Source organism: Ictidomys tridecemlineatus, chromosome 16 (assembly GCF_052094955.1).
Source record: "Ictidomys tridecemlineatus isolate mIctTri1 chromosome 16, mIctTri1.hap1, whole genome shotgun sequence".
NCBI lineage: Eukaryota > Metazoa > Chordata > Mammalia > Rodentia > Sciuridae > Ictidomys > Ictidomys tridecemlineatus.
The window spans coordinates 5,751,269-5,769,125 of record NC_135492.1 but is presented as its reverse complement, the minus strand read 5'-3'; the positions used below and the strand labels follow the sequence as shown (position 1 = coordinate 5,769,125).

The following is a 17,857-nucleotide window of genomic DNA, read 5'->3' as shown; positions in this document are numbered from 1 at the left end:
GTTGTTATGTTTTCATACATATGTACAATAAGTGATAAAACTTAGCCAATATCATTCTTGAGTATTTCTCTTTTACCTGCTTTCCTCTCTCCCCTGATCCCTTTCCTCTATTCTACTGATCTCCCTTTGATTGCCCTTAGATTCCTTTCACACACACACACCTTTCTTTTCCTTTTTCCTTTCTGGCTGCCTCATACATTTTCAGCATGAATCAATTTTGGTTTCAAATTTAGGTCTACCATTTTCCCTTTACTCTTTTTTTGTGTGGTTCTTTTTGCTAAGGCTTATTTATGAACTATTAATTAAGTACCTGATATATTAGTGAAGCTGCTGCAACCTGACTCTGCTGGAAACCTAATTTCTTCCAACATTGCCATTTAGCATCATCTTCAGTCTCCTTTATAGCAGTCAAACTCTGCTAAGCCTTAAAGAGTCTCATCTGGTACATTCATATCAAAAATAAATTTCCTCCAGGCTTTTAGTATTCTCTCTCTCTAACACACACACATAATCACATTGCACCCACCATAAATAGCTCAGACATTCTTGTCCACAAAATTCCAACCACTATGATAATCTTGCACTTTGATAATTTTCTCCTTAACTCAGTATGACCACCATCTTACTTGAGCTTCATCTCTCTGAAATTAATACCTGAAAATGTTTAGTTTTTCTAGTTTTATACTCTTTTGTGTCAGGAAAACAAATCCCGTACAGTAGAACTATAACAGTTTCAAGTAAAAGTACTAAATTACTTATATCCTTGCCCATCAATAGTGGTAGAAGCACTTAGGTGAACTTACATAGAAACTGCAACATCTTACATACTCAACAACAATTTCATTGCCCATGGAACCCAAAATTAATTGAAAGAGTAAACCCCAAAATGGATATCTGAAAAATAAACTGGTCAAAATTAGTAAGGCAATCAGAGTTAGATAATCATATATTTTACCAATAGCACTAGCTTAAAAGTATGGGTCTACAATAAGTAGAAAAATACAAGTTAATGGCTAGAGTCATAAAAGTTTCTATTATGATAGGCAGTCTCTTATGATGCTTTAATATTATATGATAGTTGTGAAATGATTACAAACTAATAATGAACATAATCTATTTGCAGATTAAAATGTTCTTCCCTGTATTATCTACAAATTTTAGATACACCTCAAAATGCCCTGGAAAAGAAATTTCTTAAGTCTCATCAAAATGAACTGCCAGGTTTTTTCCTACATTTGACATGACACAGTGCCAAGATTTCTAGTCCTGAATACACACTTTCTATAGGGAAGAGACATATATCTTGGCAATTAATAGATCATTTATCTCATTTCATACAGCCGATTTTAGTCGTAAGAAAAGAAATGTTTATGTATTCATTCTGCTGACTTTAGTCTATAATCTAATCAGGGATCAACAAACTTTTCCTGAAAAGAGACTGATAATAAACATATTAGACTTTGTAGGCAAATCTTAATTGCCACTCAAATGCCAGTGTAGCACAAAAAACAGCCTAGACTATGGGTAAATAATATAAGCTTCTGTGTTCTAATAAAACTTTGTTTACAAAAGCAAGTGTCATTGTTGGACACCGTGGTGTGCTCCAACAGTCACAACTACTCGGAAAGCTGAGGCAGGAAGATTACTTGAGCCTAGGAGTTCAGGCCAGCCTGGGAAATAAGAAAGAAAGAAAGAGAGAGAGAGAGAGAGAGAGAGAGAGAGAGAGAGAGAGAGGGAGAGAGGGGAGAGGGAGAGGGAGGGAGGGAGGGAAGGAGGGAAGGGAGAGAGAGAGAGGAATGAATGAAAGAAAGAAAGAAATAAAGAGAAAAAAGGAATAAAGGGAACAATTTAAAAAAACAGTGTCAGGCTTACAGCTATGATTTGCTCAACACTGTTCCAGAGTATTAATGTTATGCTCACAATAGATGTTTGGCTAGGCTGTATACATACATACATACATACATACATACATATATACATGAAAGCAATTTTGTTCTTTTGTTTGCTTTCTTTTATTTTTTCCATTTTTTTGTTGATACATTATAGTCGTAAATCATGGCAGTATTTCTCGTTACATATTTCCACATGCACAATATAACACTACAGTTTGGCCAATATCATTCCCTAGTATTTTCCCTTCACTCCTCCCTCTCCTGGTCCCTTTCCTACACTCTACTGATCTCCATTTGATTTTCACTTTTTTTTTCCTTTTTCCTCTCTTGCTTCCACATCCGAGAGAAAACATAGGCTCCCTTGATCTTATGAGTTTAGCTTATTTTGTGTAACAGAATGTTCTCAAGTTTCATCCGTTTTCCAGCAAATGACATAATTCACCTTTATGGCTGAATAAAGCTCCATTGTGTGTATATGCCACATTTTCTTTATTTATTCATCCTTGATAAGCACCTAGTTTGGTTCCATAGTTTGGCAACTGTGAATTGTGCTGCTATAAACATGGGTATGCATGTACTACTCTAGTATTATGACTTTAATTCTTTAGGATAAACATTGAGTAGTTGTATAGCTGGGTTATATGGTGGTTTCCTGCCTAGTCTTTTGAGGAAACTCCATACTGATTTCAATAGTGGTTATATTCATTTACAATCCTATCAACAGAGAAAAAAGTGTCCCTTCTTCTCCACATTCTCTCTAGCATTTATTATTGTGCATATTCTTTTTTTTAAGTAGTTGGACACAATACCTTTATTTTTATTTATTTATTTTTAATGTGGTGCTGAGGATCGAACCCAGGGCCTCGCATGTGCTAGACAAGCAATGTGCTGTTGAGCCACAACCCCAGCCCCATATCGTTCATATTCTTGATGGCTGCTATTCTGACTAAAGAGAGATGAAAGCTCACTGTAGTTTTGATTTGCATTTCCCTAATTGCTAATGATGTTGAACATTTTCATAGGTTTGTTGTCCATTTTTATTTCTTCTTTTGAGAAGTATCTGTTTAATTCATTTGCCCAATTAAGCTAGGTTATTTGAGGTTTTGGTGTTAAGTTTTTTAAAGTTTCTTATATAGTTTGGATATTAATCCTGTGTCAAAGAGTAGTTAGCAGGGCTGGGGATGTGGCTCAAGCGGTAGCACGCTCACCTGGCATGCATGCAGTCCAGGTTCGATCCTCAGCACCACATACAAACAAAGATGTTGTGTCCGCCAAAAACTAAAAAATAAATATTAAAAAATTCTCTCTCACTCTCTTAAAAAAAAGAGTAGTTAGCAAATATATTTTCTCCAATTCCTTAGGTTTTTTCTTCATGTTACTAATTGTTTCCTTTGCTGTGCAGAAGCTTTTTAATTTGATGCCATTCTGTTTATTAACTTTTGTTATTATTTTCTGAGCTTTAGGAGTTCTAATAAGAAAGTCATTGCCTGTACCTATATGCTGGAGTCTCAAATGTATATTTTCTTCCAAGGATTTGCATAGTTTCTGGTCTAATTCCTGGGATTTTGATCTCTTTCAAGTTTGTACAGGGTCTAATCTTATTTGTCTACATATGGATAACCAATTTTCCTGGCACCACTTGTTTAAAGCCTGTCTTTTCTCCCAATATGTTTTTGGCATCTTTGTCAAGAATCAGATGAGTGTTAACTGTGTTGGATCTTTTTCTGTGTCTTCTCTTCTTTCCCATTGGTCTATGTATCTGGTTTTATGACAGAGCCATGCAGTGGTTATTTCCATAGCTTTGTAGTACAATTTGAAGTCAGGTATTGTGATGATGCCTCCAGCTTGCTTTATTGACTTAGAATTGTTTTGGCTATTCTGAATATTTTATTCTTCCAAATGGATTTCAGGACTGTTTGTTCTAGTTCTGGAAAAATGACATTTATTATTATTATTATTATTTTAAATTTATATATGACAACAGAATGCTTTACAATTCATATTACATATATAGAGCACAATTTTTCATATCTCTCATTGTATACTAAGTATATTCACACCAATTCATGGGTATTTTGATGGGAATTGCATCAAATCTGTATGTTGCTCCTAAAACCAATTTCAAACATATACAATCATATTAGTAGTGATTTTAGTGTCCAAAAAGAGATCTACTAAACAATAATTACTGGGCTGGTTTGGTGACTTGTAGTCCTAACTACTCAGAAGGCCAAGCCAGGAGGATTGCTTGAGTCCAGGTGTTGGAGATCAGGTTAGGCAACATAGCAAGACCCCCATCTTAAAAATAATAATAATTACTGATGTCAAAACACATCTCAATCATTATGCTAGTCACCAACTCTTCATTGTTTTCCTTGAAACTCTAATATACAATTAGTGAATGTTAATTTAGGACTAATTGTGCTGTTTTATAGAGGAGAAAGCTGATTATAATAGTAAGTGAAATCATCTGTCATGAACTGATTTGTGTTTATTTAATCACAATTATCATGCTGATGACTCTACATATTAAGTCTCCACCTATAGTCCCCTAGGTGCTAATTTTAAAAAACGTGAGTTTTCATTAAAAATAAGAAAAGAAACCCCTCCATATGCATTTCAATAATTCAAATTGTATCATAATTTGACTATTAACACAAGGGAAAATCAATGCAACTAATTCAGATTTAAATTCAAGATTACACAGTGCAAAAGAGGGAATAGTCTTGGAAAGGGAAGTAGAAAAATGTAAGATCCCTCTTAGAGGTCAGAAAAAATAAAATAAAATTTCCTTCAGAATAACAACTGGACATAAAGCTTTCAAGAAATGTTAGCTACTAGCTTTCTTCTCTGACAATCGGTTTTGTCAGTTGGTTCCCACTAAGTTGTGGACTTTTTCCGACCAGGACCAGATATCTTGTCTTTTGATTTTCATCCACTCCCACACCATGCTAGGGCTTTGGTAGCACAAAATGAGAATTAAAAATATGCTTTTGAATTAAATAATTTCTTCCCTTATGGATAAAGATAAGAATCTCAAGATCTTAGCCTGAAGACTAATGTCCATCTCTCTGCCCCCACCTGTCCCCGCCTTAAAACAAAAGCAGGCCACTGTCTCCAGTTTACACCCTCACTCACAGTTCCATTCACCTTCCCCTTTCCTAATCAGAGGGATCTTGGGGTGGGGCTTCAAGGAACCTCAAGGAGATTGAAGGGGAGGGAGCCTGGAACCATAGACTAGCTGTGACAAGTCATGGGTGGGATTTGGTAGTTCAGAAAAGGAGGTACCAGACCAGGAATGGGGGATGGGAGTGATGGTGAAGTGGAGTGGGCTAGTTTAGGATGGACCAGAAATGAGACATTAAGGAAAGCCAGAAAGGACCAGTTGGCGGGTGGGGGGGAGATGGGTGGGTGACTACTAGAATCATGTGGAGGGTCGCTTGTGAGGGCACAGAAGCAAAGGCAGGTGATTGGACGAGAAGGAGAGTTCTAGTTGCCAAGGCAGCGACTAGAGGAGAAGGTCTTCAGTCCATGAGAAGGTCTTGACTAGAGAAGGACGGAGCTCCAGCTCCGTGTGTTCTCCAGTAGAGTCTGTGGATTGACCCCCAGATATCCCTGCTGAGGTGTCACCCGGGAAAGGCTTAAGCCTTCCCGGGCGCCACCCCTCTGTGCTTTGCTACCCACCCCACCCGCCCCCCTGAGCCCCGCCTCTGCCCCCTGACACCCGCCACAGCCTACTTCACCCCGTCACCGACTCCCCAAGGTGACCACAACATGGCTGCAGCGCCAGTGCTGCTCTTCTTGCTGTTCGTGCTGTGGCTGACCTGGCGAGTGCCGGGCCAACTGGACCCGAGCACCGGCTGGCCCTTGTGGAAGCACAAACTCTGTGCAGACGACGAATGCAGCAGTGAGTGCACAGGTGGGCGGGCAGCCCAGGGTCTCCGTGGTGGCTCTTTGGGGCCACATGGGGCTCCGATCCCCCGGTCCCCTGCTGGGCTAGGGGGTCCTAGGATGACGGGTGGGGCGCAGGAGTGACAGAGCCTCAGGACCCTTCGTGTGTCCCCTCCGGCTCTGCCGGCGCCTCAGCCAGCCCGCTCAGGTTGCTGAGATGCTGAGCCAATGGTGCAGACTTCACCAGCAGTCAAATTCATAGACCAATAGTGAATGGAGGGCCTGGGGTTGTAGCTCAGTGGTAGAGCGCTTGTCTAACATGTGAGGCACTGGGTTTGATTCTCAGCACTGCATATACAAATAAATAAAATAAAGGTCCATCAAAAACTAAACTAAAAAAAATTAGGCAAAAGCTTAAAAAAATAGTAGTGAATGGGAATCTCAGGGTTGAGAAAGACCTTAGAAGCAACTGGTCCAACTTCTTAATAACTGCATGTTGGACTCCTGCTGTTTAATCAAACGTACCCCAGGCTGTAACTCATACTGAAATTCCACCCCTACAAGCTCTCAGTTCTTACTGGAATTCTACCTCATTCACAGAGCCTCAATGCAGGTCTGTATCCAATTTCCTTTAGTCTCTCTTGATATTACTGTGTTCTTTTTAAATAGCTGTCATCTGTCCATTCAATAAATAATTGTTGAGTATCTCTGCCAGGTGCCAGATACTGTGTTAAGCCTTGGCTCATTCCACCTGCAAATCTGCAAACCAAGACTCCCTCTCTTTCAGCTTTCCTAAAATTTTAAACACAAGGTTTCACTAGCACTAAATCCATGTTTGTTGAATGTGACCCTGGTCTATATATCTCTGGTTTTAAATTTTCCCTTGAGTAAATATTGTTCTGGTAGCAGTTGTATGGCCATGGAAGTAGTGGAGAGTAGACTGCAGATTGTTCATTTTATAATTGAAGGGTCTAATAGCTCTAATTAAGATTTTGAAGTTTTCTTCTCTGTGTTAATTGTCTTTAGGAGAGCCACATATTCCAGGCACTGTGACTCATATATTTAGTGAAACACTCGATGAATATTGAAACTGAAGACAGACAATTCTTATTCTATAGCATAAAATAAAATAGCCATTTCTCCTTTCAATTTTAGAGCTACTTATAACAGAAGGTACTCCTGTTGATGCTGCTGATACAGAAAACCAACTAGAGATAAAGGTGGAAGAGCCAGAAGATGCCACCACCATACTTTTCTTGTTACATTCATTCTTGCTTTATTTGTCTAAGATGGTAAGTTTGACATAGTTTCTTCAATTAGAATGTTGATTATTTATTAGTTTTTAAGTGGCTTCTGGTCATGAAGTGAAGAACTTAAAATGTCTGTGAAAATTACTCCTGATCCTTTGAGTAGATAGCTCCTGAAACAAAAGCCATAGGGGTGTGGCTTTAATGGCTACTTGGTTTAGCACATGAGGAAGATTTGCTGTCTACCAAGGCTGGACATTTGCACACCTATAAAAACTTGGTTCTTCCCCTCAGAACCTTTCATTCTGGCAGGGAGATAACAGCATTCACTTGAAACACAGTAAGATAATGGCAGAAAGAGAGGTATTTATTCGATGGTAGAACATTATTGTCCATAAATGCATTTATTATGGTTGGAAGGGTGATCAATAAGGTCAGAAAGTGGTTGAGATGTGTTTGAAGCACAGGCAAAGGGCAAACAGGAGTCTGACATGTGGTTTGTTGTTGATTAGACAGGCTGGGGTGGTGGGGGAAGCTGGCAGTCAGAAGAAATGTGTTCAGAGAAATGGAAACATGAAGAAAGGATATTTGGGGAGGGCAGGAGAATGTGAATAGTTGGTGTTGTAAAGTGTGAAGTTGGAGGGGGATGGGCCTGTTGGAGAGGCCAGCAAATCTTAAAGGAAGTCATGAGCCAAAGTAGCATTAGACCATTAATAGTGGGGATCCTTAGAAAGTTTTAAGAATGAAAGGGATTAGGTTAGATCTGTTTCTTAGAGTCACTTAAGGCTGATCTTTCAAAAGAAAATCATGATCCAAACAAGATATTTAATCTGTCTAGAAGCTTATCTAAGCATTTTAGGACTTACCTCCCCCCTATTGGTATTTGTTGATATTGGACTTTTAGAGTTTAATTATAGGAATGAGAAAGCTCTAAAGGTTGGAGGATAAGATGGTCCTAGGGCCATTGTGACAGTAATCCTCCTCAACTGAAGTTGTTTCCTGTAGGTTGTGTTATTTCAAGGCTTGTGTAAGAAAGATGATGTTGTTGTTTTCCTTGTAAAATGTATAGATTTTGAAGCCAGGTAGATCTGGTTTCAAATCCCAAGGTTATCATTTAGAAGTTTGGGCAAATAACTAAACTTTTGAAAAAAGTTTTCTTCATCTGAAAAATGTAAATAATGCTTACTCCAATCATAAGAATTAAATGATTTGACAAGGTAAAATGTCTGGTGAGGTGTCTGGCATTTTGAAGGGTTTTACCCCCACGCACCCCCTAATTCTCATGTAGGTAGTCAGAAGGTGGTATAAAGACAATGAATACCTGGGGAGGAAAGACCACCAGGGTGGAAAAGATGTGGTGGGGAGAAACAAATCATTTTTCAGTTGGCTCCATGTTTGTTCATGATGGTGGCAGCCACCTGGGTAAGGGGTATGTACAAGCCAGGCAGTTAGAATAATGATATTTCCAGTGATTAAAGCAGTCTTCCACAGTCATAATTTGATTATCAGAATGAATCAGCATCACTTGGAAAGTTAACAGCCTCATGATAAGGGAAGGATTTCTGTATTCATATTTTTAGGTATGCACAGAGCCCTCCTCTAGGTCTAGGTTGGGGGACACAAATGTGGTGCAGGTATTGTCAGTGATTGTACGGTGATAGGTAAGACATAGAAGTGAGTGGCAAAGAAGAGGCACAATGTTATGAGACTGATTTGAAAGGAGATTTCAAAAAGGCATTTTGATGGCCCAGTATGTAAAGGACATTGTGCAAGGACTAAAAGAGTCTAACAGGTGTAAGGCATGATTGTGATTTTTGAAAGCCTTAAGAAAAGGACTTAACAAATATATGCAAAAATTATGAACAAGTCAATGTAAAATCTTAAACAAGTAGTATGATATCTGATAGGACTGGAGAGTAATAGGCTCTGATGTGTTTGGGAGGTGTGCACCAATCAGATTCATTGATCAATGGAATTTTAGTAGAATCTTAGTGTTAGAAGAAACCTTGGAAGGCTGTTAGTCTAGTTTCTCACTCATTGCTGTTATTTTCCTTACTGTGGCCCTGACGAGTAGTTATGAGGCCTGTACACCAGTATTTCCTAGCATGAGTCACTCTCTTACAAGGCTATATGTTCTTCTGTTGTCTAGTTTATTTTTGTATTTGACTCCAAATTTTCCTCCACATGATTTCCTTTATAAAACTGAATTATTTTTACATAGAAATCCTTTAAATATTTGAAGTTATATCTTAATTTAAAAATTATTTTTAGTATTTTTATCATGGAAACTTTCAAATAAAAGAAGAGACAATAGTAGAGGACTATAGGTAACCATAACATACTGTACATTTCAGAATACTAGAAGAAAAGATTGTGAAACTTTTACCATAGAGAAATGATGTTTGAGGAGGTAGATATATTTAACTGATTTAAACGTTACATAGTGTATACATGCATCAAAATGTCATGTTACCTACTTCAATAATTATAATGTTTGTTTCTATGTACTAGTTAAAAAATAAATTTAATTAGAAAAGCTTTAAAGAAAAGCATAGAGAATAGTATAATGAACCCACGGGCCATCACCCAACTTAACAGTAATTCCTTGATAGCCAATATCAGTGAGTTTTTTTTTAATTTGTTCTAATTGGTTATACATGATAGCAGAATGCATTTCAATTCATTGTATATAAATGGAACAAAACTTTTCCTAGTTGTACACAACACATGTGTAGTCCTACATGTACCTCGGGTAATGAGGTTCATCTCATTCCACCAGCTTTATTGGTGATCCAATTAAACCTGTAAGGAAGAAATGATACTAATTCCTAATAGTATTAGTAATACTAAACCCTTGTAGAATATTAAAGCAAAAAAATATTTCTCTTATGAAGCCAGTGTTATCACTACACCAAACCAAGACAAAGATATAACAAGAAAAGAAAACCACATACCTCTCATGGGATCTCCAATGAATCTGTACAGAAATTCTAAACCAAAATTTAAGTCAAATACAACAATATGTAAAAGGAAAATACATCATAGACAAAAACTAGGCTGATGATGGGGATTTATGTCAAGAATCCAAAATTTATTTAACATTTGCAAATCAATGAAATTTACCACATTGATGTACCTAAAAGCACAATCTTTGTGTTTAGCTCAAGAGATACAAAACAAGCATTTAAAAAATATAGCAGAGAGGGGAAATGTTGGGGAGTAATATTGGCCAAATTATATTGATATTTTGTGTGCATGTACAAGTAGGTGACAATAAATCCCATCGACATGTAAAAAAAAAATCAGCCCTGATTATTATTTAAAAAAATTTTTTAGATGTTGATTCACTTTTATTTTATTCACTTATTTATATGCGGTGCTGAGAATCAAACCCATTGCCTCACACATGATAGGCAAGTGCTCTACCACTGAGTATCAACCCCAGCCCCTCAGCATTGATTATTGATGTAGAAAAACAACAACAAACTAGGAATAGAAGGGAGCTTAAAACATCCTCTGAAAAAATACAGCTAACCTCATACTTAATGGTTGATAATTGAATACTTTTCCCCAAGATCAGAAACCAAACAGAGATGTCCACTCTCATTACATCTATTCAGCATTGTACTGGGGTACAGTAAGGAAATAGCTAGTGTACTAAGGCAAGAAAAATAAATAAAATGCACTCAGATTAGAAAGGAAGAAATAAAATTCTCTTTATTTTCAGATAACATGAATATATATAGATACAATCTGGTATGATCTAGCAAAAAACTATTGTAAGGTTGACAGATAAAATTTACATCTAAATGCAATTATATTTTCTATACATTAACAATGAATAATTAGAAATTGAAATTTTAAAGATTTCCATGTACAATAGAATAAAAATATGAAGTATTTAAACATAAATGTGGCAAAAACTAAAATGTATATATTAAAAACTATAAAATATTGCTGATAGAAATTAAAGAGAACCTAAATGGAGAGATATACCTAATTTATGAGTCAGAAGACTAAGGTGTTCATTCATCCCAGTTTAATCACAGAGTAAACATTATTCCAATCAAAATCCCTGCAGAGTTTTGTAGAAAATGACAAGCTGATTGCAAAAGACCTAGAATACCTGGCTTCAAGACTTAATCTAGGCCTGGGGATGTAGCTCAGTGGTAGGGAACTTGCCTAGCATATGCAAGGTCCTGTGTTCAATCCCTAGTACCATACAAAGAGGAAAAAAAGAAAAAAAAATATTCTAAAGCTACAGTAATCAGGATTGCAGACAAAACATTGGAACAGAGCCAAGAATTCAGAGATAGATACACAATATATATGGCAACAGTCATTGACAAAGATGGAAAGACAAGTAGAGAATGGAAAGTTTTTTCAGCAAATGGTACTGAAATTACTGCATATTTATATGCAAAATATTGATTCATTCCTTGCATTAGACACCTGAATTAACTCACAGAGTTAAATATTAAACTCAAACCTACAAAACCTCTAGGAAAAAAATAAGAGAAAAATTTTTGTTGAACTTAGGTTCGGCAAAGATTTCTTAAATTTGACCACAAAAGCATTAAAAAGGATTTGATAATGTGGGATTCATCAAACTAAAACCTTTGTAATTCAAAATACACTTTGAAGTGAATGAAATAGACAAAACACAAGCTGGGAGGAAATTAATGTAAAGCATTTATCAAGACTTGCATCAAGAATATATGAAGAGGGCTGGGGATGTGGCTCAAGTGGTAGGCGCTAGCCTGGAATGCGTGCAGCCCGGGTTCGATCCTCAGCACTACATACAAACAAAGATGTTGTGTCCACCAATATCTAAAAAATAAAAAAAAATATTTAAAAAAAAGAATATATGAAGAACTCTTAGAACTTATTAGAAAAAATATAGTCCTGTAAAATAACACTTCATCAAAGAAGATAAACAGATAGTAAATACATTAAAAATGCTTGACATAATTATCAGGGAAATGAAATTTTGAAGCATAAGAGTTACCACTACACACTTATTAAATATCTAATATTAAAGACAATTGTGCTGAGTGGTTGGAGAAGAGATGGAGGAACTGGATGGGTACACAGCTGGTGGGGATATAAAGTGGTAGAATCACCTTCTTAAAAAGGTAAACATACACCAGTCATATCCAACCATTCTTTTCCAAAGAAAAGTTATATAGCAATAGGAGGAATTTTATATCAGTGTTCTTGGCTATTTTATTTGTAAAAGCCCCAAACTGGAAAAAAAATCCAAATGTCTATCAATAGATGATAGACAAATTGTGGTACTTACATATAATGAAATGCTACTCAGCAATAAAAATAGATGATAGATAAACTGATGTAGATGAATCTCAAATTATGCTGAATAAGAGAAGCCATAGAAAATACAATATATTATCCCATACACATAAAACTTGAGGAATACAAAGCAATCTATTAAGATAGACATTTTGCTGGAGGAATGGGAAAGTGGGGGGCAAGAAAGAAGGGTGACAAAGGGCAGAATTACCTAGAGAATGAGAATATTTTTGGAAGTAAAGGATGTGTACATTATCTTGATTATAATGGTGATTTCATAATTTCATGTTAAAATTTATCAAATTGCACACTTTAAATACATGTAATTTATTGCATGTCAATTTTACCTCAAAGCTATAAGAAATAATATATTCATCTTTTTTCACTTTCTAAGACACAAATAGTATTCTATAAATATTTTTTCTCTACTTCATTTTTAAAAAATGTATTCTGGAAACCAGCTCTTAGCAGTATTTAAAATTATTTTCTTTCTTTTTTGGTTTATTCAACAACTTTCATTGATGACGGTTGTTTCAGCCTTTTGTGACCATCTTGTATTATTATAATTCATGCTTGAATAACATAGTTTTGTAAATACAAGTTTTAAACATTTGTTGTTGTATTCCCAGTATCTTTAGAAGTTAGGGCTGGGGGACTATAGCTCAGCAGTAGAACACTTGCCCTAGATACCCTTCCCCAGCACTGAAAAAGTTAAAAAAAAGTGGGATTGTTGAGTTAATAGGTAAATATATAAGCAGTTTTGGGAGATGTTGCAAAATCTCATTCATAAGGGTTGTATCATTTTGTATACTTATCAGCAGTGTCTGAGAATTTGTATTCCCCCACATTCTCTCACCTACTGAGTATGTTGTCAAACGTTTGGATCTTGCCAATACAAGTGAGAAATGGTATCTTGGTGTGGTTTAATTTGTATTTTGTTCATTATGAGCTAAGCAGAGCATGTTTCCATATGTTATAGCTATTTGGATCTCTTTTCCTGAGATCTGTTTATTTCTTCAGCCCATTTTTGTATAGGTTTGCTGACCATTTTATTTATAATATACTTTATATTTCAGGAACATGATTCTTTAGAAAATAATATGTTGCAAATATTTTTTCTCAGGTTGTCATTGTCAAACTGCTTGTGTGTGTGTGTGTGTGTGTGTGTGTGTGTGTGTGTGTGTGTGTGTAGCAGGTTTAGATACAGCCAGGAAAGATTTTTTCAATGAGGCAGGTTTTGCCCACTCATAATACATAGAAAATTTCACCCAATATTTTCTATTACTTGTTTATTTTCTATTTTTACATTCATGTTTCTTAGCCATTTGTAGTTTATCTTTTGAATAAGTAGAGAAAAATCCAATTTTATAATTTTCCATGTGGTAACACTACTTATTAGAAAGTCTATTTTCCCCAAACTAACTTTTATTGTACCCCAAATGTCCAGTTGGTTCTGTTTCTGGATTCTCTATTCTGTCCCACAATCTCTATGTATTCCTGGGCTTGGACGAGGGTACATGAATTAATTATATAGTCTGCCCTCCCTGTACCCTTCATTGCTCTTCTTTTTCAGTGCTTTCCTGCTTATTCTTGTTTTTTTGAATTGAGTATATTCAACTTGACGACAGATTTTTAAAGATCCACATATGTTCATTCCCTCCCCAAGTTAAACGTCCCCAGTTTCTTCAATTTTTAGCACGTGCTTTTTGGGGGCTATTCATGATTCTGTTCTTTTCCACAAGTCATGCAACCTTAAAATGTGGCATCCAGAAATGAAGCCACCAGCGTGGGGCGATAATAACATGATTCCTTAGGGTAAGGCTTTTTAAAAAGAGTGTCATCCACATTTGGAGAAAGTAACAGGACTGGAGTGAGCAGGGAAGGAAAGCCCAGTCTGAGCAGTAGTCCCTTAGAAGGGAGCAGGAGAAGCTTCTCCTCTTCTGTCTGCACTTTGGGGGCAGGTAGGTACCTGGTGTCTCAACACGTTGACAAAAGGGTTTTGCTCTGGGAGGGGCTGGGAGGCCTGACTTTCTCCTTTTTCCTAGTCTCTGCCTATAATCCCCTTCTGCTAGTTCCCAGGCTTCTTCCAGGGCCTTCTAAATCGCTGGTCCTCTCCCAGTTCCGGGGACAGGTGAGCCTCTTTCCTTCTGGAGTCCTTTCATTTGGACTCTTCAGCTCTGCTCTCCTCGCACTGTCCCCCCGCTGGGCTCCGCAGTTCGTTCTTTCTGCTCCCGGCCCGCCCCTCGCCATCCTCCCTCTGCTCACTGCTGTCCGCCCAGGGCCTTTTACGTGCCTTGGGCGGAAAGCGCCTGTGGTGGAGGAAGGCAAAGTTCACTCCCAGTACCCGCCCCCTGTGCTGGGTCCTACTGAAGTAGGAAACGGTGAAAGAGAGGGTCCTGTGCTGTTCTGCAGGGAAGCGTAGCTTCCACTCAGCTGTCCCTACACCATGGACTCAGTACCTGCCACTGTGCCTTCTGTCACTGTTTCCCTGGGGGACCCAGAGCTCCTGGGACCCCTGTGCTCTACGCAGCCCTCATAGCCAAGCTACTGGAGGTGACGGTATTATTCCCAGGGAGGGACCCCAGCTCTGGCAGGCGGGTGGCTGAGTTCTGGAGGAGTGGATGCACTGACTGTCGCGACGGAGAAATGGAGTGTCAGGCCCAAGGCAGGCAGGACGTGACTGTATGGTTAAGAGAGGCCAGTGAGAGTGTACTTGAGCTTTCCCCACTTGCACTTTTTTTTTGACGGAATAGAGGTGACAACCTCATGGTATGTTCCGAAATGCAGCCAACAATTCAAACAGCTAACATTACTACAGGTCTTTTCCCTACGGAGACTGCTGGGGAATTGGGCCCAAATGACAGTTATCTCCTATTACGTGTAGAGGGCGGTGAAAACAGGGAAGAGTAGGCAGGTGTTTACTTCACTGCCTTTGAGCAACCATTTAAAATTAGGCTTTGAATTTTATAGAAGGATGTTAAATTCAGAGAAGTTTATCTAAGCCAGTTTTCAAGAGTTGTCTGAAATTACATGTCACTTATCTGTTTATATAAGAGTGGAATGGAAGTAAGATTTAAAATCTTATACATATATCATCATTGTTTTTATTTGTTGCCATAAAATTAATTAGTTCTTTCATATATTTAAGTTTTTGTCTTAAATGAATTTTTTAAATTATAAAAACCAGGTTATCTAAGAGAAAAGAATGATCCAGAGGGATTCTAGCCAGGTGTTAGACAATGTGATGATATAGGGCCTGTTACAAACTAGAAATGTATGCTCAATTTAAAGTATTTAGATTCGGGCTGGGGTTGTTGTTCAGTGGTAGAGCGCTTGCCTAGCATACATGAGGCACTGGGTTCAATCCTCAGCAGCATATAAAATCAAAACAATGTGTCCATCCTAAAACTAAAGATACATAAATAAATATTTTTTAAAAAGTATTTAGATTCATTATACTTGAAAACACTGCAAGCAAACAAAAAATATGAGACTGCCAGTATCCTCTCTCTTGAAGAAGCTATTGGAAAATATTGAGGAGGTGGATTTCTGATGAGGAGGTTGGTTTAGAATTACCATGATTCTTTGTGACTGTTTTGTTATAAATTTAAGGTTTCCCATTTCTTCTAATTTGTCTCTTTCAGCTGTTTACTACATTGCCTGATGATACTCAACCTGGGCCTGATTTTTATGGACTACCATGGAAGCCTGTAGTTTTAACTGTTTTCTTTGGGATTGTATCCTTTGCCATTTTCTTTTGGAGAACTGGTCTTGTTGTGAGTAAATTAACTTACTTATACCTTAGCACATAAGCACAAGGATTATTTTATATAGTCACTGCCCCCCCTTTTTTCTTTTTCAGTTGCTAAAACACAAATTAGTGGTTTAAGTCAAACTAACCTTATAAAATAATTTAGTGTGGGTGCAGTTGGTAGAACTGGTAATTCTTACAGCCATCCTGACCAGTAGTTTCATATGTATCAGAAGTCTTAAAAGTGGGATAAAAGATGGGATAAATTAGATAAATATCCTTTTATGTAGCATATATGTCTAGTAATCTATCTTAAAGAAATAACTATGCTTTGAAGATTTTGGTAATGTTTTTCAATGGAACAGTGTATTAGATTGAAGACATAGCACAACATAATTCATTTAGGGGTTATTGTATGTTCGATTAATGGAATAGTAGGCAGATTTATTTATTTCAAAGCTTTGAGGTATAGAAAATGCTCACAATTAAATGTGAAGTGGGAAAAAAAGCAGAAACTAAGATTTAAATGTTGATGAACTGTATATTAATATAAACACATATAAACGGGGGAAATGCTGCAAAAAATAGAGTAAAATGAGAAAAAGAAGATGAGATAATTTTTCCAGTCTTTTATATAAATTTTTCCCAGATTTTATGATTTGATCATATGTTCAGAAATACCTTTTTATTTGGAAGTATAGATTATGTGTTGTCCAAAAATCCATTAAATGTTTTGTTCATTAAGTCTTTTTTTTTCCTGAGCAGAATTAGTCTATCTCTGTGTATGTGTGTACATATATGTATAAGTGTGTGTGTGTGTGTGTGTGTGTGTGTGTATATATACTTATGCATGCTTATGTTTGTACTGTAGGTCATTCTGTTTCATAGTTATTTAACATAATTGGAAGAAAATTATTTTAGGTAAATGGACTTTGCATATGAAAAACCTAACAGTTAAAGAGGCCAAAAGCATTGGATACAAATCTTTTCAAATCTGATTGTTCTTTTTCTGATTTCTTAATTATATCAGAGATATCATTGTTAAGATAAGTTTCCTCTCCTTGTACAATTGAGTGTAAAATCTCTTAAAAAGTATTCCCTTCTTAAATAGAAGAATCATTTGCCTGGATTCCTGTGAGGAATTTTCTAATCTTATTGAACTTTTTCTCAGCTAAAAGGAAAAAGGAAATAGAAGGATAAAGAGAAGGGAAAAACATGAAAACATTTTATATTTCTCTCTCTTGTTTCTTTCATTTCAAGAACCCTGGTACCTGTTTCTCTTTTCACTAGGTTATATGGGATCTGGGTCCTAGCTTGTTGCTCCTCAGTTTCAGCATTTGACTTTGGAACTTTAGTCCCTACCTTAGATGACTGCTTTTATGCCACTTCCCATTTTCCTTTGTTGTCATTTTGAGTAAAAGGTTAGCAAGGCTATGACATTAAAGAAATGTTCATTTCTTTCTGTGTTGGAGTTTTCTGAATGCAATTTCCTATTACGAAGATCCCATGGATGATCCATGGACACATCTGAGTATCCCATCACCATTTATAACATTTGAAAGGACAACTAATATGCTAAGTTACAAAGAAATTTAGTGATGTTTAAAAAAAAATTCTGCTTACGTTTTATTATCAGGTAGTTTATTGCTGTCTTTTGGAAATGATTGTTTTTGTCCTTTCCAGAATGTTAATTGTCATTTCTCTTGTTGCTTGTGCATTTTCTTCTAGCAGTATTCCCTTTCAGATTTCTTGCTATATATTTAGTG

General features: G+C 36.8%; 2 protein-coding genes across 2 annotated transcripts in view; one reads left to right on the top strand and one right to left on the bottom strand.

The window, feature by feature from the left end:
* LOC144371424 (TATA box-binding protein-associated factor RNA polymerase I subunit A-like) overlaps positions 1-17,857 on the bottom strand; it is a 46,548-nt gene that overhangs the window by 7,045 nt on the left and 21,646 nt on the right. The gene's annotated exons all lie outside the window — the stretch shown is intronic.
* LOC144371380 (transport and Golgi organization protein 1 homolog) lies at positions 5,645-16,152 on the top strand. The gene is made up of 3 exons (XM_078033719.1): positions 5,645-5,799; positions 6,939-7,075; positions 15,985-16,152. Exons 1-3 carry the CDS (start codon positions 5,667-5,669, stop codon positions 16,150-16,152), a joined length of 438 nt encoding a protein of 145 aa, XP_077889845.1. The 5' UTR covers positions 5,645-5,666.